Source organism: Lycorma delicatula, chromosome 2 (assembly GCF_047948215.1).
Source record: "Lycorma delicatula isolate Av1 chromosome 2, ASM4794821v1, whole genome shotgun sequence".
Taxonomy (NCBI): domain Eukaryota; kingdom Metazoa; phylum Arthropoda; class Insecta; order Hemiptera; family Fulgoridae; genus Lycorma; species Lycorma delicatula.
Window position 1 is genome coordinate 86,164,640 of NC_134456.1, and position 27,837 is coordinate 86,192,476.

The 27,837-nt window shown below is 31.8% G+C and overlaps 1 protein-coding gene across 1 annotated transcript; it reads left to right on the forward strand.

The window, feature by feature from the left end:
• Window positions 1-112: 112 nt before the first annotated feature.
• On the forward strand, window positions 113-26,911 carry LOC142319903 (E3 ubiquitin-protein ligase Zswim2-like). Its single transcript, XM_075357576.1, has 3 exons — window positions 113-256; window positions 3,949-4,077; window positions 26,714-26,911. Exons 1-3 carry the CDS (start codon window positions 113-115, stop codon window positions 26,909-26,911), a joined length of 471 nt encoding a protein of 156 aa, XP_075213691.1.
• The last annotated feature ends 926 nt before the right edge of the window (window positions 26,912-27,837 follow it).

A 27,837-nucleotide genomic window follows, 5' to 3' on the forward strand; every position in this document is an offset into this window, starting at 1 on the left:
ATGTTTGTAAAATTTAACATGCAATAAAAAGGAAAAATATCTAGCTGATCAACTAATTTATTATCAACATCAGAATGTTTTAATGAATCGATGTGAAATATATGTGTTTAAGATGACGTCCAGACTATGGAGAACTCAATGCCCACTTGTAATAAGACAACAGCAGAGTCTGGCCGTAGTAACACATCTACTTCTAATTCGACAGAATGGGCCGACAGCATTTTCTTTATTAGATGAAGAAGGCAAAACATTTCAGGTAAATTAGAAATATTTTATTTATAAAAATTATATATATGTATATATATATATATATATATATATATATATATATATATATATATATAATATATAATACAATTTATATACAAATTTAAATTCTTTAAATAGGGTGTAAATTTTTTATACACCCTACGATAATTAATATTACTGCTACCCTGAGTTAATTGTATTATATATATATATATATAATATATAATACAATTTATATATAATATATTTATAATATATATATATATATATATATATATATATTTATAATATATATATATATATATATATAATACAATTAACTCAGGGTAGCAGTAATATTAATTATCGTAGGGTGTATAAAAAATTTTAATTCGCATTAAAAATAACATAGCTGTTACTCAAATAACTGTAATATTAATTAAATTAAATTTAAAAGATTACTACTGGGAAAAAAATTATCTTGGGCTGTCGAATGTTACTAAGAAGGAACAATAAAATGTGTTGATAGCAATAGATTTATTTAACACAAAAAATTAACCATACAAGAAAAAATACTTGTTGAATACAGTAATCAACATCAATACCAGTTCACTCCAAGGTTTAAAAGATTTTTACTCTAGACATCCTTTGGTCACCGAAATCTATAATGCGATCACTGAGTTGAGCCATCGCAACACACAAGTGAGTTTCTGCTGGACGTAGCCACTTAGAAATTGCCGGCAATGAACCGCTGCTGAAGACGCATGCAGTCAACCTTCTTTCACCAATCGTGTTACTACATGCGATTCTATCAATTGTGTAAAACACGCTCAAGCAACGTGGCAAGGTGACTGGACTGCTACAGTAGATAATAAACTCCGATACATTAAAAACACTGTGTTGTCATGGGATTCGTCTTTCAGAAAACTCTGTTAAGAGGAAGTAGTCCTTCTTCGATTGCGGTTAGGCCATATCAGAGTCACTCACGGACATCTAATGTCAAAAGTAAATGAACCAATATGCGTACGATGCAACTGCCGCTTGACTGTGCGCCACATTCTTGTAGACTGCATACGTTTTGCGGCGTTGAGTCGTAAATTTAAGTTGGCCAGGAACAGTCATCAAATCTGGGCAATGATAAAGATCTTTTGGACCAGCTGTTTTTATTTTTCGGACGTGTTAATATTTTAAATACCTTTTAATAACCAATATCTGTTTCGGCTCCGCCTGGCAACTGATGAGCTGTGCGTCTGCGAGGAGATCCAGTCAAATGAACACCTGATGTTTGACTGCCCTGCTCTTGGGGGAGCCAGAGACCGAGCCACCTTAGAACTTAGAGGTCAAAAGGAAAAATGGCCACTCACAAGCAGCGAGTCAATGTGGCGAGAGACGCATTGTCAGACCGTGCGGGAGTTCCTTGATGCGGTTACTATGTTCAACCGAGTTTACTCGGCGAAAGTTTACTTAAGTGAAAGACTCCTACCGCACTGCTGTGAGAAGCTAACCTAGAGATACATGGCTGACCACCAGCCAATTAAAGCTCCAAGCGCTTTAATATGGTGGACAGGTACTTTCTGGCATTCAGCGACCTAGGCGCGGCAGCAAATTGCTGTCTAGACGAAGTAAATTTTAATTTACGGATGTCATATATATGTTATTAGTAGTTGACGGGGTGCGCCTACCAATTTTAGTAAATATCTGACAATTGAGCGGTTGTGAAACGTAAGCCGGTGGTGTATGGCACCGAGCTTAGTCCGCTCACGCTGTTAGGTAAGCTCTAGGAACTATTTAGGACATTGGTCGCTAAACTGTTTCGAGGTTCAGTAGCCGTTTGTGGCATAGACATTCGTTCTTATGCTTTAGGGCGACCGAATGGGGAGGTGGTGGTGGGAGAAAAAGCAAACCAATACCGTTTAATAGTGTTAAAATTATAATTTTTGTGTTAAATATTTATTTTTTCTGTTATTCGAGAAGATGTCTTTTACACTTCTATCGGAGTTTCTTTAGATGTTTTTATATATTTATATTTTTATATTTTTATATTTGAATATAAAACAATTTTTCTTTCTGTGATAGAAATTATAATTAATTTTTTAGTATGTTAGCTGTGATAGTAGTTGTATATTTTTGTATTCAATATTTTGTTTTTTTGATTTTAAATTTTAGTTTAAGTTTGAATTTTGTTTTTTAATTTCTAGTTTGTTATCTTTTTGTTTTAATTTTTATTGTTTAGATTTTATATTTTTGTTTTCGGGGCGATCATAACGTTAAAACGTTTTTCGCCCCCCCCCCCAAAAAAAACCCATCAATACCTGAAATTATATAATGATTTAAATTAAAAATACAACTTATTCGAAATACAGTTTAATATTAATGAATATATTGCTTAGATTATGTTCTATAAATTGTCTAGAATTAACCCCTAATTCCAGTAAGTGACAGTGACTCCTTAGTTTTATTTATAGTAAAGGCAAACGGAATATTTTAATCATAATTGTAGAATGAGAGTATTTTCAATATAAATTATAATATACACATATATAATGTTGCTTTTTGAAAATATAAAATACTACTCCCCGTTGCAGCTTTTCCTGTGTTATATGGTTATTTGCGTTTTCCGTAGCGGTTAATATTTTTATTTTATATTTATTAAAGTTAACTACAGAGTGACTGAAAACCAGACCCTCACAAGAACAACATACACAGAGGCATATATGCCCGAGCTTTGATAAATTGCAAAAGATTCTTATCTTTTAGTTCATTATTCCTCTGATATTGTCGGACAGTATTTTCCGTAAGTCGCAGTTGATCATTACTTCGTTTACTTATTTTTGGTGCCAATCATTTAATCGTTCTTTGGTTTGATATAATTCTTCTGATCTTAATTTCTGTATACACATTCTCTAGTTTCCAAATTTTCTCTCTCTTTATATTTATCATCCTCTTTTAATCTTTTTATCGTTTTAACATTTTCTTCCTCTTTATATTTATAATTTTCTTTTAATGTTTTTATTCTTTCTTTGTTTGCAACATTTTCTTCCTTTATATACTTGTCGTTTTTTGAGATATATTTCTTCATGTTATCTTTCTTTTTCTTGAATGATAGTTTCTTTTTCATTTTTGATTATTCATCAAATAATCCAATAACAAAAACTGAATATTTACACCGTTAGGTCGAAATTAACTTTTGTTACCAGTATACAGGAGTTCACTAAACGGAATCGTTTAATTATTATTAACTTTTGTTTGTACGACACAACAGAAATATAAAATCTTTGTTAATAAGCAACTCACGAAGATACGAATACTGATACGAGTAATAAACGGACTTTTACTCTATCCTAATACTCAGGAAAGATTGTTCAATTAATAATTGTATAAATGTTTGATGTTAAAAAAAACTAATATTTCAAAAATCGTGCAATTGTTCACTTTATTAAAATATTGGAGGATCGCATCTCACTCTCAATTGAAATAAGTTTAAATGAAGCGCAGCAAAAAATATCTATGTGTAATTTAATAGGCGTACAAGGAAGTCATGTGGTGTCCACATTAGAATTTTTAGATAAATTTAATAACGTGTATATTTTATTTAACATTTATTTATCATTTAATATGTATACTTTATTTTCTGAACTTGTTTTCTTTAAACTAGCAAGCCGTATGCTAAGGTAATAATAATACATATTTTAAAGAAAAGTTCTTTATAATTCATTACAGGTACTTCTAGGAGATCCTCACACATGTTCTTGTAAACAATTTAGAAAAAGTAAAGATTTATGTCTGCATATATGTTGGGTTCTATTAAAGAAGTTACAACTATCTTCTACAGATCCTCTTTCTTACCAGGTAAGAAAAATAAAAAATAAACATCTATAGCTTTTTAAAATTTTTATTTAAAAATAGTATATTTCATTGAATTAACCTTCTATGTAATAGCCGAAATATTAAATTATTTTTTATTAAAACGAGTAAAGTCCCGGCCTCCGTGGCATGAGTGGTAGCGTCTCGGCCTTTCATCCGCAATCCTGGGTTCGAATCCCGGTCAGACATGGCATTTTCACAGGCTAAAAAATTGTCATTTCATCTCAGTAATACTTTACGGTGATTCCGAAGGCTAAAAACAAACTAGTAAATTGATCGATTTACTATTAAAATTTATTAAAAAGTAATCATCACTCATACATTATAATCATACCTTATAGTTATATTAAGTTCTTTAATATCTGTTTTCTTCGACGAAAATCAAACATTTAAGATACTAGTGAAACAATGGCTCATTTTAAATCGTGCATTATTATTGATCACGTCTTCTTATAGAGCTGATATTCATGTCATAATATAGTACAGTTTCACAGCGTGTGTTTCGGCAACATTTCGAAGTCGTCCGTAATGGACACATTCCATCATGGAAGGTGGATTACGAAGCGGTCAGGCAGTTCAGAACAGCATCTGCTTCAAACAAGAAACCACCTGGTTGGCCATCTACGGCTCAGACTCCACGATTAGTTTGTTAGCATTTGCAAGCCCTTCTTAACATGTCAGACAGAAATGTATGACGGATTTTGCATCTGGATATTCAGTTCCATCCATACAAGAAGCATTTTGTACAAGAATTTTTACCGAGAAATGTAGAGGCACGTCAAAATTTCTGTACACAGCTTCCGCAGATGATAAATACGTACATACTTATGTACTAGCAAGGGTTTACTGTATCAACACAGTACAACGGCCGCACAAATAGTGAAGGAATTTCAAACACAAAATGAAGTTTTCAAAGAATTTCGAAAAAGTCAGTCTTTTATGAATAACCAGGTACTATCTACAAAAAATCTGATGTGGACACCACATGACTTCCTTGTATACACATTTTTAAAAGTACATAAAATTTTACTTTAATAACTTCTGATATTTTCATTTTTTTTTTTCATTTAATGTTATTATTGAATTTTTATTTATCGTAAAAATTGTTTTACAATCAGAGGTTAATAATTAATAATAAATCGATATATTTAAATTAAGAAAAAAAGAAGGAGGTGAAGTCTAATTCGAACCTATGTGCCTTCCCCTTGTAAGATCCAAATAGTTCATTAATCAAAATATAATTCGGCTATAATTCTGGAACAAAAAAAATAAGTACCGCTTATGATATATCGTTGAAAAGTTCTTAATGAGAGCTTATTACTGCAGTTAAGAAAAAGTCCAAATCTAAATGTTTTGGATTTTGAGGTTTGTTTGGACACTTTTGGTTTAGCAGATTGCAATCAAAAGGGGTGGTGCACGACTAGATGTTACAACAGTCCTAAATACAAAATTTCAAAATCCTACGGCTAATCGTTTCTGAGTTATGCGAGTTATATACGTACGTCCATACGTATATATACGTACAGACGTCACGCTGAAACTAGTCAAATTGGATTCAGGGATGGTCAAAATGGATATTTCCATTGAAATATGAAAACCGAAATGTTTCGCGATCACAATACATGTTTTACTTCGTACAAGGAAGTAAAAACGTAAATTTAATTCCTGGCTTTTGCGGATTCCTATAAGGAACAATTACTGACCACTTAGAGACACGTAATTCAGTTACAAGAAGAAAATAATATTTTAATGACGCAAATATGAAATACCAATTAAACCCCGGTTTAGTTCGACATGCCATCAGATTTAACAATTAGGGTCATCTGGTACAAGAGTAATGTTGTACACACTTGTGGCATTCACAGTCATGAACGGTGCTATCAAATCTGGACTAGGCGCGGGGTTCGCGCTTCCGCGTTTCGGTCAGTTAGTTTGAGGGAATCATGTTAGGTTGGATGTGAAGATGTCCGTTTGAGGCCTATGTGAAGGCAAAATTTGATTTTTATTTTACTGATGCAAATGCCTGCCGAGGCATTTACATCGGTCGCATCCCAACCAAGGCCTGACGACTATGAGATGTAATCAATTAGTGGACCTAAAGACGACCTTCGGTGAAGCCCCTCAGGGCTCAGAACGGAGGGAGTGGTGTGGCGATCGGTCTAGTGGTGAATGCGGTCTAGTGGTGAGTGCTCCCAAATCAGCTGATTTGGAAGTCGAGAGTTCGAGCGTTTAAGTCCTAGTAAAGTCAATTATTTTTACACGGAGATCGTGGATACCGGTGTTCTTTGGTGGTGGCTGGGTTTAAATTAACCACACATCTCAGGAATGATCGAACTGAGACTGTACAAGACTACACTTCATTTACATGCATACATAAATCGTCCTCATTCATCCTCTGAAGTACGAGTATTATCTGAATGGTAATTACAGGAGGCTACACAGGAAAGATAAAAAGAAAAGGTTACAAATCCTTCTTCAAATTTATTAGAATTTATTTATTTCTAATGATCACCAGATGAGATTTTTTTTAAATTTGATCAAATTTTTATAGAATATTTTATATCGCTTATTTCACCGTCTACTACGTACGACTTTCAGTATTGTACAGTAGACTAGTGTTTGTTTCAGATTTTCCAAAAATATTTCATGTCGCTCTTGTCAAGTGTCTACTACATGCGTTTTCTCATGTATCGTTAATTTTAATTTCTATGCAGCTATAAAAGTTCTATCATTTAATATTATTTGCTGAAATGTAATATTTAAAAAACAACTTTAATTTTTATTATAACTAAAATAAATTGAAATTATAAAAAAATTCATGTGTTAATTTAAAAAAGAAATCAGACCTTAAATAAGGATCTAATAGGATGTACTACGCGAGGAAATACAGAATGTAGTATACAATATATGCACATATATTAATTAGTAATCACTGTTAAATTCTTTTAAACCTCGCCTATTTCTTACGTAAGTGTTTTTCATTTTATAAGTATATATATAAGTATATATATATATATATATATATATATATATATATATATTATACGAAAGTGTAAGATGTTTCTTGTAACGAGATAAAAAATTGCTAATTTGAATCACTTTCATCAGAGTTGGAAAGGAGACGATGGTAAGTGGTATGTCTAGTGTTTTAGACGGTGCGATGAACTTCAAGGGTTTTAATAAGTAGTAGCCTTAGAGTAGGAGATATAAGCACAACTACACTCTTCCTTTTCCCCCACCTGTTGCGAAGTCTTAATCTCACTTCATCTGAGAACTTTATACTTAGCACCTTATTTTTTTTCTAACGTTCTACATAATTGTTCTTCTGGTAATCTTTCCTTTAAACAATTACAAATTTAATTTAATTAAAAAGTTATACTGGAGTTTTTGGAAACAACAAATTTATTGACTAAACTATAAAATGTTAGGGTACCCAACAATAAAATATAATTTTATTTATTTATACCTTTAAAATTCCTTTGTTTTCACATATTGTACCGAAAAATACAACAATGAATATATTTTTTTCAGTAGATGTAAATCTCTGGAATAAAAAACACAATACAGTTTTCAGAGCACTTTTTTTTTAGATCTATTTACCTAACAAGAGATGAATATTAAAAAACATGACTACCAAAAAAAAAAAAATTGACTCTTTAATATAGGATAGTTAAAGAGCATGCGAGTGACAGTTTTACATATAATTTTGTTTTAAAATTTATTTAAAATGTATATATATATATTGATCACGTGATATAACATTAACACATTTACGTTAACATTCGTGTGTATATATATATATACACACGAATGTTAACTTAAATGTAATTTGTTTAACTTTATGTTCCTCTTGATTGGATAGAATTAATTATATTAACAAGACATAATTTACTTTAAAATATTATCTTTATTAATCTTTTGGGTTAACTTATCAACTGTACAAACTTATAGATTAAATTCACTACGTTTCACTTAGAATTCTCAGTTTCCTCAGGTGACAATACACATTTATACACACATCATATTCATGAGCATGTAACAGAATTTTGTTTGAAGTGTGTAGGAATGTGTAATTACATAATTATTACATTAATTAATTATTATTATATTAGTTAATTATTACAATATAGGTACATATGAGGAAGCTTAGAAAATTTTAACTGAAACGTAGTGTATTTAATTTATAAGTTTGTGTAGTTGGCCGGCCTCCGTGGAGCGAGTGGTAGCGTCTTTGCCTTTCATCCTTAGGTCCCGGGTTCGAATCCCTGTCAGGCATGGCATTTTTACACACGCTACAAATCATTCACCTCATCCTCTGAAGCATGCCTAACGGTGGACGCGGAGATTAAAAAAAAAAAAAAAAATTTGTATAGTTGATTGGTTAACCCAAGAGATTAATAAAAATAATATTTTTAAGTAAAATAAGTCTTATATATATATATATATTGTGTCCCACAAAGAGGTATACGCTTTGATTTAGTATAACTCACTCTTTGTCATACCGATTCTTTTGAAACTTTACAGGCGTTTTAATGAAGGTTCTAAAAATGGTCTGTAAAAATTTTTATTATTCTTAATTTTAACAAGGGTTTATCCTGCTAATACAAATCGGTTCAGGCGTTCTTATGAAATGAATGAGAGTCTGTCCAGAAAAAAACATATTTGACTAATGATGCAGAACATGTTAAAAATATTTTTTTCTGGAAGGGAATTTGCAATAAGATTTTTCTTCGGTATAAAAAAAATTCATACCTGATCGGGATTCGAATCTCAATATCCTTTTGGAAGAAAGGATGAGATACAATCCATCCGGAAATTGCCGAATGTCTTATAATTTAGTAGCCTGTAATAGTGTATGTTTTATAACTATCGACTATAATCTAAGCTTCTGTTAAGAAAGGAATCGGTCAATACCAGAACTATTTTTTTGGAATTTCTCTTAGTGGAATATGGATTTTTTATGTAGTAGGTGATAATGTTATTGGAGGAATAAGATTAGCTTCGATACTTTTAAGTACTAACTTAATAAGAATATAGCACAATTAGATTTAGTTTTGTCTAATTATATTGTAAGATTCACCTACCTTTCATTGGATTTCTAGTTTAGCAAATATAAATAATGGTCTGACCACAGAGAAATTAAAAATTGATTAATGAAAAGCAGGAATAGTTTTTTTTTGCTTTCGATATAAATGTTAAAGGTTTAAATTTTCAAAAACTACATATTTTTATTAGAAGTTAAATTAGAGATATTACATAATTGCATTGGACTAAATACTTACAGTATAACACGCAATCCTACAAAATGTACCTACAAAATAAGATAAATAGATCTATTATAAAATAAGATAAATATTATTATTTATAAGATAAAATATTAACTGCAGGTTTATCAGTTTAAAATATTATAATTACCATGGCAAACATCTCACTGAAGGTGGAAAAGGTCTACAACCATTGATCTGGCCAGTAAGCACTCTATCTCTCCACACGCCAAATGAAATACCTACAGTAGTAAATAGTTATACATCTATAGAAGTAGCGTTTGACTCGTCACAAATGTAGAAGATGAAAACGTCGGCTATAACACAACATAGCCGTGAAACTGGTCATATAATAAGGCATAGTTTTAGAAAATATACGTATAAATCTGATGTAGACACAATATGACTTCCTTGTACGCCTATTAAATTATATATACACATTTTTTTAAAATTAAAAGTACACAAAAATTTATTTTATTAATAACTTTTAATATTTTTTCGTATATTTTTTTAAATTAAATTGTTATTATTGAATTATTATTTATTATAATTTTTTTTACAATTATAGGTTAATAATTATTAATAAATCAATATATTTAAATTAAATAAAAGAGTTAGAAATAAAAATCAGAGATGAAGTCGAATTTTCTCTTGTAAGATCCAAATATTTCATTAATGAAACTTTTATTTGGCTATAACTCTGGAACCAATGAAAATAAGTACCACTTATGATATATGGTTGAAAAGCTCTTAATGAGAACTTATTACTGCAGCTAAGAAAAGGTCCAAACTCCAAATTGTTTGGATTTTGGGCGTTTTGGCCACTATTGGTCCAGTCAATTGCAATTAAAAGGGGAGGTGGACAACTAGATGTTACAACAGTCCTAAATTCGAAATTTCAACATCCTACGGTTAATCGTTATTGAGTTATGCGAGATACTTGCGAGATCAAAATGGATCCAAGGATGGTCAAAATGGATATTTCCGTTGAAATCCAAAAACCGAAATTATCCGCGATCACAATATTACCTTTACTTCGTACAAGCAAAAAATTGTTAGAAAACTTATTTTATTAGTAATACTAGAGAAGCTTCATTGTTGAAGAACGAAGAGGCTAATACCTAACAAGTTATTAGAATTTTTAAATTTATTATAATTTTAAATCATAGCAATATTAAATTTTATAACTTTAAAAATTCCCTTCTTTAAATTTGTTCGTAGTGGGAAATAATTTTTTGATTGGTCTAACAGTCTCATTGTCTTTATGTTTTTTGATATACTTTTTATCAACCCAACCTATAAAAGAGGCGTGCATTTAAATGTGAGATAGGCAATCCGAATATAACCTACCGGGTTATACCATACATAACCATACATCTCAGGAATGGTCGAACTGAGACTGTACAAGACTACACTTCATTTACACTAATACATATCATCCTCATTCATCCTCTGAAGTAATACCTGAACGGTAATTCCCGGAGGCTAAACAGGAAAACGAAAGCGAAGAAAAAGGCAATCCAAGTTTGAAGGTTCGATAGTTTAGATGTTCTTAAACTAACTTACGCCTTTTATCTGGATTACGTAAGACGACAATTATTGTTTATATTTTTAATTCGTAATTTATTTAAAAGAAAAAAAAATATCCGCTTAATAAGGTTTCGTTAAGTACTGTTTATTTCTTATTAATACTTATTTCCTTATTTGAATTTTACTTTTCTAGCTTTGTCTATGAAGATGATTGTATAAATATTGAAACGGTCATCTAGGTTTTGATTGTAACTAAAATTTTGTAAACAATACTTCAGAGTAATATTTTTTCAAATGTTTTAACTATTTTTTAGAATAGCTTTTAATGTAACATCTGATAAAACATAAGACCACGCATAGATCTCTAATCAATATTAGATTTTAGATATGAGCCCCAATTTCTCCAAACGTTGGAGCTGTCGTAATTTTATAAAGAAGAAAGTAAAAAATAAATTAGATTTAGTCAATTTAAAAAATTATGTTATTGTTAAACAAAATTTATATAGTATTTAATTTTATTCTTTTGTTATTTTTTTAAAATTTTATTCTAAATATTAACACCACCTGTTTAGTAAAAGATAAATTTGTATATATAATGAATAGTTACGTTGCATTACAATATATACATAGCAGCGACAAAAATAATTTTGGCAAAAAGAATCGCTAAAATATCTTTTAAACAGAATTACTAAAAATATTAATTTAAATTTATGGGGTAAACATTACGGCACCTTTATTAAGTGGATCAGTTTAATTGTTTTTATACAGAGTGTTTCAAGAAGAAACGAAGAAACTTTCAGGACATGTTCCACTGGTGAAAATAATGAAAAAAGTTCACATAAACATAGGTCTGGAAACACTTTGTTTTCGAGTTACGGTTAGCGAAAGATTTTGCTAGATTTAGAAGTTATTTACTAAATCTTCCGCATTTATTAGTAATTTAACAAAGTTATTGAACTACAAACTAAAAAAATAACTTATCTTTCGACACCGAATTTTGTGTTTCACGTCGGATGTCTTACTTCCCAGCTCAAATTACATAAGAAACTATCAACTTAATTTAGATCAAACTATCAACTATCCTTAATTAGGATTCCAAAAATTACGGTAGGTTTTTTTTTATTAGAAGAGTTGAAATCAGGGCGAAATAATTCGCTGCCGTAATTCGAAAATGAATCGTTTCCAGACATATTATATTAATTTAGTTTAGTTTATATTAATTTTTTAATTATTTTCACCAATACAACATATCCTCAAAGTTTCTCCGCTTCTTTGGGGGACACTCTGTATAAACTAGTTGCAATAATATGAAAGAAAAAAGATGCTGGTAAAAAATGAAATCACTATTGTAGCTTTCTTTCTTTTTCCTGTTTAGCCTCCGGGAATTACCGTACAGGTATTATTTCAGAGGATAAGTGAGGATGATATGTATGAGTGTAAATGAAGTGTAGTTTTGTACAGTCTCAGTTCGACCATTCCTGAGATGTGTGGTTAATTGAAACCCAACCACCAAAGAACACCGGTATCCACTATCTAATATTCAAATCCGTATGAAAGTAATTGCCTTTGTAAAAATAACTTGTAAGGCCTTTACTAGGACTTGAAAGCTGGAACTCTCGACTTCCAAATCAGCTAATTTTGGAAGACACGTTCATCACTAGATCAACCCGGTGAATTAATATTGTAGCTTGACTACTGTATTGATACACCATATTATTGTAAAAAATACACCATAAAAAAAAAGTTAATAAAAAATGGTTAACCCGTCTGAATTATTAAATTCTAACCCGCCCATACACAGGAACACTTAACGTGAACTTTATTTTAGATAAACATAGGTTTTTTGCCGGCCTCCGTGGCGCGAGTGGTAACGTGTCGGCCTTTCATCCGGAGTTCACGGGTTCGAATCCCAACCGGGATACGAACCCGGGACCAGCGGGTGAAAATACGAGTGAAAATGCCATGCCTGGTCAGGCATGGCATTTTCACACGCTACTGTCATTCATCTCATCCTCTGAAGCAATACCTAACGGTGGTTCCGGCGGTTAAAATTAAAACAGGTTTTTCACAACATATAAAAAAACTTTGAAGAAAATATATACGTAAGCATTTCTTACAAATTTACTTATTTTGATTTTTAAAAAAATTTAGAAAATAAAATAAAAATTAATTAATTATTTAAATGGAGTTAAAACATTATTCATTATAAAAATTATAAATTATTAATGGATAAAAACTTATAAAAGTTTAATTAAAATTTAAATAAAAGTTTATTTGAACAGTACAAATTAGTTGTAAAAGATTTTGGTACGTTGGATAATTTAATGTTATAAAACAGTTTGAATACCTTTAATGATTAAAAAACTATTTTATATTTTAAACGCTTGCAGCGCGCAAAAACATTGTATTGGTATGGTTTGGTTTTTAATCGACGCATAGTTATACAGAACGTTAGGCAACGTGATGTCATTCCGTAGATACTGAAGTTAAAAGTAAAGATGCCGAAGTATGCCGAAGACCCACGATGTACTCCGATTATCATTAGTAAACATCTTGAGACAGACCGGTTCATATTTTTGCTTAATAATTTGTTCATCTTAAATAATAAATCGATTATAACAACACGAAATGGTTCGTCAACCAACAACTTTTGTAAAAGGTAATTTCTTTTTGTATAAGTAATTAATTCATTTATATAACAATAATATGTTTTACCATTTATAATTACAAGAAACTATGAGGTATTTTCATACAACTCTATCTATTGTAATGAATTTAATTAACCGTTAAACAACGAAAATTAAATTTCTATTAATTGTTTTCAATCTGTTATAGATCTATCTTTTATGTATTTATGTAATTCGATTGGATTGTAAAACCAATGTTAAATTTAAGTAATTTTTAACTGTTGAAAACAAATATGTTGTACAGGTTAAAAATAACAAGAGTAGAGAGTATTAGGCAGATGGTAGATTACCTTATTTAGATATCATTATAATATATTTGTTGTGTGATACACATTCACCTCATAGTTAAATATAAAAAAAAAAAATTATTACTCCTTGTATCTAATTCTAAGGTAGCAATTAAAAGGTAAAAATTATCCACTCTTGAGAAACAAAAACTACTTTGCCTAATGAGAGTTCAACATTATTAGTGCAGTTTATGCCCTACTAATTTCAATTAGTCTGATTAACGTAAAATAAAATAATGGATTTTATTATCTTTGAACATCTCTTTTTTTTGTCTTAAGTAATTTGACTGGTTTGATGCACTTTTCAATATTCCCTATCTAGTGTTAGTCATTTCATTTCAGTATACCTCCTACATTCTATATCACTAACAATTTGTTATGCATATTCCAAATGTTGCCTGCCTGCACAATTTTTTCCTTCTACCTGTTCTCCAATATTAAAGTGACTATTCCAGGATGTCTTAATATGTTACTGGTCTATAAGTCTGTCTCTTCGTTTAACTATATTTTTCCAAATACTTCTTTCTTCCTCAATTTGCTGCAACACCTCTTCATTTGTCACTTTATCTGATTTTTAACATTCTCCTTTAGCACCACATTTCAAAAGCTACTAATCTTTTCTTCCCAGATACTCTGATCATACAAGTTTCACTTCCATATAAAGCTACGCTGCAAACATATACTTTTAAAAATCTTTTCCTGATGTTTAAATTAATTTTGATGTTTTTTTTTTGTCTTCAGTCATTTGACTGGTTTGATGCAGCTCTCCAAGATTCCCTATCTAGTGCTAGTCGTTTCATTTCAGTATACCCTCTACATCCTACATCCCCAACAATTTGTTTTACATACTCCAAACGTGGCCTGCCTATACAATTTTTCCCTTCTACCTGTCCTTCCAATATTAAAGCGACTATTCCAGGATGCCTTAGTATGTGGCCTATAAGTCTGTGTCTTCTTTTAACTATATTTTTCCAAATGCTACTTTCTTCATCTATTTGCCGCAATACCTCTTTTTACTCTCGGCTAGAATTACTATATCATCAGCAAATCGTAGCATCTTTATCTTTTCACCTTGTACTGTTACTCCGAATCTAAATTGTTCTTTAACATCATTAACTGCTAGTTCCATGTAAAGATTAAAAAGTAACGGAGATAGGGAACATCCTTGTCGGACTCCCTTTCTTATTAGGGCTTCTTTCTTATGTTCTTCAATTGTTATTGTTGCTGTTTGGTTCCTGTATATGTTAGCAATTGTTCTTCTATCTCTGTATTTGAACCCTAATTTTTTTAAAATGCTGAACATTTTATTCCAGTCTACGTTATCGAAAGTTTCTAGGTCTATAAACGCCAAGTATGTTGGTTTGTTTTTCTTTAATCTTCCTTCTACTATTAATCTGAGGCCTAAAATTGCTTCCCTTGTCCCTATACTTTTCCTGAAACCAAATTGGTCTTCACCTAACACTTCTTCCACTCTCCTCTCAATTCTTTTGTATAAAATTCTAGTTAAGTTTTTTGATGCATGACTAGTTAAACTAATTGTTCTGTATTCTTCACATTTATCTGCCCCTGCTTTCTTTAGTATCATAACTATAACACTTTTTTTGAAGTCTGATGGAAATTCCCCATTTTCATAAATATTACACACCAGTTTGTATAACCTATCAATCGCTTCCTCACCTGTACTGCGCAGTAATTCTACAGGTATTCCGTCTATTCCAGGAGCCTTTCTGCCATTTAAATCTTTTAATGCTCTCTTAAATTCAGATCTCAGTATTGTTTCTCCCATTTCATCCTCCTCTTCTTCCTCGATAACACCATTTTCTAATTCATTTCCTCCATATAACTCTTCAATATATTCCACCCATCTATCGACTTTACCTTTCGTATTATATATTGGTGTACCATCTTTGTTTAACACATTATTACATTTTAATTTATGTACCCCAAAATTTTCCTTAACTTTCCTGTATGCTCCGTCTGTTTTACCAATGTTCATTTCTCTTTCCACTTCTGAACACTTTTCTTTAATCCACACTTCTTTCACCAGTTTGCACTTCCTGTTTATAGCATTTCTTAATTGCCGATAGTTCCTTTTATTTTCTTCATCACTAGCATTCTTATATTTTCTACGTTCATCCATCAGCTGCAATATATCGTCTGAAACCCAAGGTTTTCTACCAGTTCTCTTTATTCCGCCTAAGTTTGCTTCTGCTGATTTAAGAATTTCCTTTTTAACATTCTCCCATTCTTCTTCTACATTTTCTACCTTATCTTTTTTACTCAGACCTCTTACGATGTCCTCCTCAAAAATCTTCTTTACCTCCTCTTCCTCAAGCTTCTCTAAATTCCACCGATTCATCTGACACCTTTTCTTCAGGTTTTTAAACCCCAATCTACATTTCATTATCACCAAATTATGGTCGATATCAATGTCTGCTCCAGGGTAAGTTTTGCAGTCAACGAGTTGATTTCTAAATCTTTGCTTAACCATGATATAATCTATCTGATACCTTGCAGTATCGCCTGGCTTTTTCCAAGTGTATATTCTTCTATTATGATTTTTAAATTGGGTGTTGGCAATTACTAAATTATACTTCGTGCAAAACTCTATAAGTCGGTCCCCTCTTTCATTCCTTTTGCCCAGCCCGTATTCACCCACTATATTTCCTTCCTTGCCTTCTCCAATGCTTGCATTCCAATCTCCAACTATTATTAAATTTTCATCACCTTTTATGTGTTTAATTGCTTCATCAATCTCTTCGTATACACACTCTACCTCATCATCATCATGGGCGCTTGTAGGCGTATAGACGTTAACAATCGTTGTCGGTTTAGGTTTTGATTTTATCCTTATTACAATGATTCTATCGCTATGCGTTTTGAACTCTCGTTTTCCACTCTCCTCCCTATCTTCTTGTTCATCACGAAACCTACTCCTGCCTGCCCATTATTTGACGCTGAGTTAATTACTCTAAAATCACCTGACCAAAAGTCGCCTTTCTCTTCCCGCAGAACCTCACTAATTCCTACTATATCCACATTTGTCCTACCCATTTCCCTTTTTAAATTTTCTAGCCTACCAACCTTTTTTAAGCTTCTAACATTCCACGCTCCGACTCGTAGAATGTTATTTTTTAATTTTCTGGTGACCGCTTCCTTAGTAGTCCCCACCCGGAGATCCGAACGGGGGACTATTTTACCTCCGGAATATTTTACCAAGGAAGGCGCCTCCATTATTGCTATGTGAAAATGCAGAGAGCCACATTTTCTTGGAAAAAAAGCAGCTGTAGTTTTACATTGCTTTCAGCTGCGCAGTACTCAGAGGACTGAGTGATGTTGATACGGCCGTTTAAGTCGTCCTGACTCACGCCCCTAACAACTACTGAAAGAGCTGCTGCCCTCTTTCAGGAATCATTCCTTAGTCTGGCTCTCAACAGATACCTCTCCGATATGGTTGCACCTTCGGTCCAGCTACTCTGTATCCCTGAGCACTCAAGCCCCCTCACCAACGGCAAGGTCTCATGATTCATAGAGGAGGAATTTTGATGTAAACAAATTATATTTCTGACTGAAGGCTTCTTTCGCCTGTGCCATTCGGCACTTTACATCACTCCTGCTTTGTCAGTCTTTAGTGATTGTACTTCTCAAATAACAAAATTCTTCTACCTCCATAATCTTTTCTCTTCCTATTTATTCAGTGGTCCATTTCATTATTTCCACTATATTTCATTACTTTCATTTTGTTCTTGTTTATTTTAATGCAGTGGTTCTTGTACAGGATATCATCAATGCCATTCATTGTTTCTTCTTAATCTTTTTTACTCTCGGTTAGTAAATTACTATAGCTCAGCAAATCATAGCATCTTTATCTTTTCACCTTGTTCTATTACTCTGGATCTAAATTGTATTTTAACATCATTAACTGCTAGTTCTATGTCAAAATTAAAATACAGGAATAGAGAACATCCTTGTCAAACTTCCTTTTTTATTACGGCTTCTTTCTTATGTTCTTTAATTATTACTGTTGCTGTTTGGTTCCTGTAAATGTTAGCAATTGTTCTTCTATCTCTGTATTTGAACTTTAATTTTTTTAATATGCTGAACATTTTATTTCAGCCTACATAATTGAATGCCTTTTCTAGGTCTATAAATAACAAGTATGTTTCTTTGTTTTTCTTTAATCTTCCTTCTACTATTAATCTGAGTGCTAAAATTGCTTCCTATGCCCTATACTTTTCCTAAAACCAAATTGTTCTTCTCGTAACACTTCCACGCTTCTCTCAATTCTTCTGTACAGAATTCTAGTTAAGATTTTTGATGCATGACTGGATAAGGTAATTCTTCTGTATTCTTCACATTTATCTGCTCCTGCTTTCTTAGGTATCATGACTATAACACTCTTTTTGATGTCTGATGGAACTTCCCCTTTTTTGTAAATATTATACACTAGTTTGTATAATCTGTCTATTGGTTCTTCACCTGCCCTGCACAGTAATTCTGCAGGTATTCCATTTATTCCAGGAGCCTTTCTGTCATTCAAATCTTTTATTGTTCTCTTAAATTCAGATCTCAGTACTATTTCTCCCCTTTTATCCTCTTCAACTTCCTCTATAACACCATTTTGTAACTAATTTCGCCTGTGTAACTCTTCAATATATTTAACCCACCTATCAACCTTTCCTTTCATATTATAAGTTGGTGTACCATCTTTGTTTAACACATTAGATTTTAATTTATGTACCATAAAAGTTTCCTTAACTTTCATGTATGCTCCATCTATTTTACAAAAGTTCATTTCTCTTTCCAGTTCTGAACACTTTTCTTTAATCCACTCTTCTTTCGCTAGTTTGGACTTCCTGTTTATAATATTTATAGCATTCATATATTATATTTCACTATTTATAGCAATCTTATATTTTCTACATTCATCCCATTCAGCTGCAATATATCATCTGAAATCCAAGGTTTTCTACCAGTTATCTCTGTTCTGCCTAAGTTCGCTTCTGCTGTTTTAAGAATTTCCTTTTTAACTTTTTCCCATTCTTCTTCTACATTTTCTACCTTATCTTTTTTACTCAGAACTCTTGCGATGTCCTCCTCAAAAATCTTCTTTACCTCCTCTTCCTCAAGCTTCTCTAAATTTCACCGATTCATCTGATACCTCTTCTTCAGGTTTTTAAACCCCAATCTACATTTCATTGTCACTAAATTATGGTCCCTATCAATGTCTGCTCCAGTGTAAGCTTTGCAGTGGATGAGTTGATTTCTAAATCTTTGCTTATCCATGATTTAATCTATCTGATACCTTGCAGTATCACCTGATTTTTTCCATGTGTGTATTCTTCCACTATGATTTTTAAACTGGGTGTTGGCAATTACTAAAGTATACTTCGTGAAAAACTCTAGAAGTTGATCCCCTCCTTCAATCGTTTTGCAAAGCCCGTATTCACCACTATATTTCCTTCCTTGCCTTTTCCATTGCTTGCATTCCAATCTCCAATTATTATTAAATTTTCATCCCCTTTTATGTGTTTAATTGCTTCATCAATTTCTTTGTATACACACTCTACCTCATCATCATCATGGGCGCTTGTATGCATACAGACATTAACAATCTTTGTTGTTTTAGGTTTCAATTTTATCCTTATTACAATGATTCTATTGCTATACATTTTGAAATACTCTACTCTCTTCCATATCTTCTTATTCATTATGAAACCTACTCCTGCCTGCCCATTGTTTGAAGCTGAGTTAATTATTCTTAAATCATCTCACCAAAAGTTATTTTGCTCTTCCCACCGAACCTTACTAATTCCTACTACATCTACATTTATCCTATCCATTTCCCTCTTTAAATTTACTAATCTACCAACCTTTTTTAGACTTCTAACATTCCATGCACTGACTTGTAGAATATTATTTTTTAGTTTTCTGGTGACCTCTTCCGTAGTGGTCCCCACCCGTAGATCCAAACGGGGGACTTGTTTACTTCCAGAATATTTTACCAAGGAAGGCGCCTCCATCTTTGTTTTATGAAAATGCAGAGAGCTACAGTTTCTTGGAAAAAGTAGCTGTAGTTTTCCATTGCTTTCAACCGTGTAGTACTCAGAGGATTGAGTGATGTTGATACGGCTGTTTAAGTTGTCCTAACCTAAGCCCTTAACAACTACTGAAAGAGCTGCTGCCCTCTTTGAGGAATCATTCCTTAGTCTGGCTCTTGACAGATACCTCTCCAATATGGTTGCACCTTCAGTCCAGCTACTCTGTATCATTGACTACTCAAGCCGCCTCACCTTCAGCAATATCTCATGATTCATAGAGGGAGCATCTCTTTTGAAATATTATAAAAGATTCATTTGCATATCACGTAAAATATTTTTTACAGTTAGTTTCTAAAACTAATTACAAAAGTTATGATTGTATTTTACATTCAGTAAGATAATATATATATATATATATAGTATTTCTAAATCTTTGCTTAGCCATGATAATTACCTTATCTTATTCAGGCAATCAGTAAGATAATACTTATTATCTTAATATAAACAATGTCTACTTGTTTTCTGTTCTCAAGTTCATGAGCTACAAATTATAACAACCGATTCAAATTAGTTGTGGTAGATAATATATATTATCTTACTGATTGCCTGAATAAGATAATTGCCTCAGACTTGTTTTGTCCCGGGAGTGTTTACATGTTATTAGTTCCATAATATTTAAAAATCTGATGTGGTCAACACATGGCTTCCTTGTACACCTATTCAATTACATTTACACATTTAAAAAAAATGAAAAGTACATATAATTTTATTTCATTAAAAACTTCTGATATATTTTTTTATTATTTTTTTTATTGCATCAACATTCATCGTAAAATTTTTTTTACAATGAAAGGTTAATAATTATTAATAAATCAATATATTTAAATTAAAAAAAAGGAGATGGAGTCTGATTCGAACCGATGTGCCTTTCCCTTGTAAGATGCAAATTTTTCATTAATTAAAATTTTATTTGGCTGTAACTCTGGAACCAATGAAAATAAGTACCACTTATGATATATCGTTAAAAAGCTCTCAATGAGGGCTTATTGCTGCAGTTAAGAAAAAGTTCAAAATCTAAATTGTTTGGGATTTTGGGTTTTTTGAACACTTTTGGTCCAGTCGATTGCAACCAAAAGGGGAGGTGCACAATTAGATGTTACAACAGTCGTAAATCCGAAATTTCAACATCCTACGGCTAATCGTTTTTCAGTTATGCGAGATTCATATGTACGTTCGTACAGACATCACGCAACAACTACAAAAATGGGTTCAGGGATGGAAAAAATGAATATTTCCGTTGAAATAAAAAAACTGAAATCTTTCGCGATCACAATACTTCCTTTACTTCGTACAAGTAAGTAATAAAATCACACAATAACTGTCTGAGGAAATCAATATTGTCATAGACAATGCCAATCGATATAGACATTATATCTGATATATACGACTTGAAATTTAGAAAAAGAAGTTTTAGGTTATTTACTTAATGTTTTTACTTCCTTGTACGAAGTAAAGTAAGTATTGTGTTCGGGTACGGAAAAGTATGTAGAATAAACGTTTTTCCCTAGCGGACATGCGCGATTAACTTCTTAATTAACAAATTAGGAAAAATCTTTAGTTTTTCACAAATAGTGTCTTTATTTTTAATCGCTTGTAAAAATAAAAAAAACATCAATAGATAGCTGAGGAAGGTTTTCAAAATAACTTCCCGGATAATTTTTTCTACAAACGAAACTAAGGGCGCTACCGAATTTTACAATAAACAACAAAATCGCACTGTAGCGCTGTCATACATAGGTAGTGTATTTCGAGAGTACGCAACAAATAAACTTCCTAAACTCTGTTCCTATTAGATATAATTAAAAAAGGTACAGATTCATGAGACCCAAGACTAAATCAGCTATCAACTGTGAAAATTTGCCAGGTGTTGATAAAACGCCTATAAAAATAAACAAAATGTAAAAAATGAAAAGTCAATATAGCATTCTGTTCTTGAGCTTACTGCCATCTACTCATTCCATGATGGATAGTTCTATATCTTATTTAATTGTTTATTTATCAACATTTGAATATCCATATTTTTAGAACAGTGTTTTGATATTTTAGCTAACCCTCAAAATTAGTCATTATTAAATCTGTCTTTTCAAGTATATAAATTTTTAATTATTATTTGTAAGTTAAAAAAAACTTTCGGCACGCCGGAAGGCGGAGGTAGATTTCACAGGTGCTAAGTAGGGGATAAAAGAGATTTCCACCTTAAAGTTAAGAAAAATTTCAAATTTACTCAATACGACAATGGTTGGATGTGAAAAAAGTTTCACGTGTTTAGCATACGACAAGCCCCATCTTTCTACAATTCTAGCAAAACTTTGGTCATCCCTTGCCGTAAGGATTGGTCATATCAAAAATTGTTTCAGACAAAGGTTTTAGGTAATGTTTACAGGACTAATGATTACTTTAAACCGATTCGATACTGTGCCTATTAAGGAAGGTATGATTTTTTTTGTCTTCGAAATCCCCACTTTTTCCATTCCCTTGGCCAATGGTTGGTGATATCAAAAAACTTTACTTAGATGAGTTTTACGCCCTTATCCAAAGAATAGTAGAAACTTTAAACGAATTCGATATTTTACTTATAAGATATTTTGTTTTTTTTTTTGGTTTTGATCATCCCTTGACGTAAGGGTTGGTCATATCAAAAATTGTTTCAGAAAAATGTTTTAGGTAATGATTTGAGGACTAACAACCATTTTAAATGACTTAATGTTGAGCCTATTAAGAGAGGTGTGATATTTCTTGTCTTCAAAACCCCATTTTTTCACCTTCTGGACCAATGGTTGGTGATATCAAAAGACTTTACTTAGATAAATTTTAGGTCCTTATAAAAAAAAAATATTAGGATCTTTAAACGAATTCGATATTTTACTTAATTAGAAAGTTATAGCGATATTTTATTTTTCGAAAAAGCCCCCCCCCCCCTATTTCCACCTCCATGGTCCGATTTTCCCCATTAACGAACTCGTCGCGATTTTGGGTCATTATATTTTATGTATCAATTTGAAAGTGACTGGTACAAAATTGCGGCAGTTATCCTTCCACAAGAAAGTGAAATATATAATATAAATGTATATATAAACTTTTGAGCTGACGGTGGTTTTGAAGTCTGGGGGATGTGAAACACGAAGATATGTCGAAATTCCAGAAGTCGAATCATGGTACCCATTACATAGGTACCTTTCTTTTGAAATCCATCTAACATGTACTTTAAGGTGACGGAGACGGTTTTTTTAAATACCGTATTTATTCGAGTACCTCCCGCCTCCAAATAAGCCCCGCACCTCGATTTTCCGGACCGAAAATCTAAAAAAAAAAATCGAGTATATACCGGTATTTTAAAGTGCAACAGATATGATAAAATATACGTAAATACGAAAATATACAGAAAGTAAAGCATTTAGTTCGTTCATTTAAATTACAATATTAATATTAAATTAATAATTAATTACCGTAAGTACTAGTTTAGTTCAGATTCAGTAGGCCAGTAAAACGAAAAGAAAGTATCACGTTGAAAAGGATAATTTCAATACACTTTTAATATGGGATTTTATTTTTAATTAATCACTGTCACTGTCAATGTCTGTAGAAGAGTTACCGGTAGTCTCCACGTCGCTCTGCCAAAGGTGATCACTTCACTACCATCAAGTTCATTAGATGTTCCGCATTTTTTTAAACTTTTCCTTACTAATTCCGTGGAAATAACTTCCCAAGCATCTTTTATCCAAACACAAATCCGGTTAAAATCTGGGCGTTTGATTCTTCCTGTAGGCGTGAGAAAGAAATTTTCATCAGCCATCCATTTACTGTACAGTTGTTTTAATGCAGATTTGAACGATTTATTAATGCAGACATCTGGTGGTTGCAATAGAGATGTCAATCCGTCATGTCCTTGGTCTGTCATACCCTCTTTTAAAGTGTCTTTCACTTTATCACTCGTACTCCCGATAACTATCCATTACTAGCATACCAGTATTTTTTTTATTAAGTAAATCTCCTGATCGCTTTTGCCATACACACCTGATCCAATCTAAAATTCAGGTTTCATCCATCCAACCTGATTCCTATGCTCTGATAATAACTCCATTTACCTGTACGGTAGGAAGTTTTTCTTTTAAAAACAATGTACGGAGGTAATTTTGATCCATCAGAAGTACTTTGTTTTTCATCGTAACACTTTTTTCACCTTTTTTGTTTACGGTTTTGTCAAATGGCATTTCAAAATACACGGGGGTTTGATCAGCGTTTCCTATTTGAGAAGGCAAATAGCCTTTATCCTTTCTAAGATTTATTACGTATTTGTGAAAATGTAATTTTTTTTTCATAAGCGTCTGGAAGTCGTTGAGAAACGGTCGTCTTTCGTCTTATTGACAAATAATTTCGTGCAAAAAATCGTGTTATCCATCCGCGGCTTGCTTTAAAATCAACTTTATTCAATGATTTAGCGATTTCACGAGCATATGATCGACACATTTCTGTCGTGACAGCATAACCGCATTTTCTTTTTTCCATAACAAAGTCATACAGTTTTTTTCTATGTCTGTGTATTTTGGTTTTAAGCCACGAAAAGCCTTTTTATTTCCAGTGCCTTTCACCAGAAGTTGTTTCTTCTTACGCCGGTCTCAAATGCAGCTTTTATCTACGTCAAATTTTTTTTCCTGCCGCCCGATTTCTAATTTTTTTCAGGCTCTTCTATAACGCGCAGTTTTTCATTTACTGTAAAAGATCGTAGACGCTGTCCTTTTGTACTAATTTTAATGCCGTAATTAAAATAAATCAGCGTATTAAACTTTACAAGATAAACTAAACAGATAAAATGCACATAATCGTCCACACATACAAAAGTACAATGGACTATGGCGAATAGACAAGACGACGATAGGTAACTGATACTGTAACTGTAGTATCATTAGAACCGGATGCAGCCTATACAGAATCCTATCGATGATATGAACAGGATGTTAATAATTAAGTATGTATTCTGTATAAGCGGCATCCGATATTGATAAACGAAAGCCTAATGTAACTATATTTATGTGATTGAATGTAGGTACTTCTAAGAAAACGTTTACTTTACATAAATTATCCTGGCCAAAAGCTATGTTTCAAGTAAGCACCGCACTCTTATTTCTTTTCTCCAATTCCAAGAAACAAAGTGCAGGGGTATTCGAATAAATACGGTACTTAATTTTTCAATGGGTTTTAGAAAGTAAATGGCATACTTCGTGAACACATGAAAATGACGCTATAAAAAAATTTTTATAAAAAGGTAATTAATAGATATTTTAATGCAACTTCGTAGATTTATACAAAAATAGGTCAGTAATCAATATTTAACCTTAGATTTGATTGATTTTGCAAACTTTTGCAAATGTTTTACTGTTCGTGGAAAAAACGTGCCCTTTTAAAAAACATATCTAGTTTTTCGTCAATATTTTATTTATTTTTAATCCTGTAACAAAAAATAAATAACACCAGTAGAAAACTAAAACAATTTTTCATAAAAAAGCTCTGGAAAATTTTTTTCTCCGACCAAAATTAAGAAATTATGGGTAAATTATTAATTTATCTATTTACACTTACGGTGCACGATAAGGTAAAGAATCCAGTTTCCAAGTTGTTCTGTCACAGCTCTATTTTGGTGCTTATTATAAAATTCGCTAGCGTGCTTAGTTTTGCTCGTAAAAAAAAGTACCCGAGAAGTTTTTTATGAAAACTTTCCTCAGCTACTTAAAGATGCTTTTTATTTTTACATGTATTTAAAAATAAAGCCACTAATGGCGAAAAACTGAAAATGTTTATTTAATTTATTAATAAACAAATTAAATAGGTATTTATGGACAATTTTGGTTCAGTCGATTGCAATCAAAAGGGGAAATGCACAACTAAGTGTTACTGCAGTCCTAAATTCAAACATCCTACGGCTAATCGTTTTTGAGTTACGCGAGATATATACATACGTACGTACAAACATACGTACATACGTACGTACAGATGTCATGCCTAGACTAGTCAAAATGGATTCAGGGATGATGAAAATGTATATTTCCGTTGAAATCTGGAAACCGAAATTTTTCGCGATCACAATACTTCCTTTACTTCGTACAAAGCAATAAAAACGATGTTTTTCTAAATTATAAATAATAGCTGTTCCATCAATCTACACAATCAACAGTCTATTAAATCGCCAGTTATTACATTTTCTTTACCTCCGGGACCACTGTTAGGTATTGCTTCACAGGATGAGATGAATGGGAATTTTTTTAGCGTGTGAAAATACCGTGCTTGACTGAGATTCGAACCCGGGACCTCCCGATGAAAGACCGAGATGCTACCAATCGCGCCACGGAGGCTGGCCCCAGTTGTTAACTTATAATGAGAGACCTGAGACCTGTACGGAAAAAATGTTCCTCAGAAAGGAAGAAAAAAGGGTATTTATGACAAGTATTATTGGAGTAAAACTGTTTCGTACAGTAGGCGTTCTCTTCTTACAAGTTTAGGTGTAGATACAAGAATAGGTATAGATTCAACGAAATCAGAACCCAGAATTATCAAATCATTAACCACTATAATTGTATAATTTTTATTGTAAAATAATTCGACCTATTATTCATAAGGAATTATAATTCGACAAGGATTCGATATGTAAGGGTTAGAAAAAAGAATTATTTTACCATGTCTTTAATAATAGTATTTTAGAATCCCAATTAATTTATATTTGTGTTCAAAACTTATATTCCTGGAATATTTCCTTTTAGCTTGGCTTGTTGCCTCATGAGATGTCAGATTGTTTATATCCTCGACAACGGAATCCGGCCAAGAGAATTGCGGCTCCTAGGCGTAAGGCTACGTCTTTTCAAAACGTCACTGTCGTTTCTAAAAGACCGATAAAATTGGGAGACACTTGCCCTGTTTGTCTTGATGAGTTCTCTGAAGATTATTCATTGTGTAAGTAAAATTTATTATAATTATTATTTGTTTTAAATTAGATAAAATTATTATTATTTTGATATTTAATTATGTTTTTAAATTTTAAAATTATCTAAAAGAGGATCAGCGTTTCTAATGTTGGAATAATCTAGCAATTAGAATAATTGCTTCTTAATTTACAAAAATTAAGTTTATTAGGTATTAAGTTTGTTGTGTAGAATTAGTATAATTCTGTAAGTTTATTGAAACGTTTAAATTTGGATTCGTTGTAGATGAAAAATTTCATCGATTTATCCACCGAGAATACAGAAACACTAAACAACAAAAAAGTATGGAATATCCTTTTTAAAAATATACATAAAAAATACAACAGCCAAACAAACATCGACAAAAACTTCCTAGAGTTATTATCTTAAATTAGCATTATTAATGTTCAAAACACATTGTTAGGATTCCTTAGCTTAAACTTACTGTATTGCAAATTACTGAATTAATTCTTACAACATTACTGCTAATACGTAAGATTACTTCTGGACTAGTTCAACTTTCCACAATCAACTTGCATTCAAAAATTCGGTTTTTCACTTTATTTTTATTTTTAATAATTAGTAGTACAGTTCACAGTACTTTTAATTAAACCATTAAAAATTAACAAAAAGAATTAACGCAAATTCAGTCTTGTTGTGCTAAGATACTCTATCTTAAACTGAACAAGAAAAACATCTCAAATGTGTTTATTTTATAGCTTATTTCCACGAAAACGTTTATTTTCTTTTATTTAAATTTATACCTCTGGGATGAAGATTGAAAATTACAATTTATTGCTTAAAAAAAGATGTTATTTTTAACAGAGGTTTATAACCTCCTAATATATATCATTTAAGTTAAACACTGTTCTCATCCTGATAACATCTCTCCTTTAAAAAAATAACATATTTTAGTTGGTAGAACA

What these genes read in the sequence shown, in the direction of transcription:
- LOC142319903 (XM_075357576.1), top strand. Translation starts at nt 113, where the DNA reads ATGACGTCCAGACTATGGAGAACTCAATGCCCACTTGTAATAAGACAA. An exon ending in AAGAAGGCAAAACATTTCAG is followed by an intron (nt 257 to 3,948) that starts GTAAATTAGAAA and finishes AATTCATTACAG; the next exon opens with GTACTTCTAGGAGATCCTCA. An exon ending in CAGATCCTCTTTCTTACCAG is followed by an intron (nt 4,078 to 26,713) that starts GTAAGAAAAATA and finishes ATTTCCTTTTAG; the next exon opens with CTTGGCTTGTTGCCTCATGA.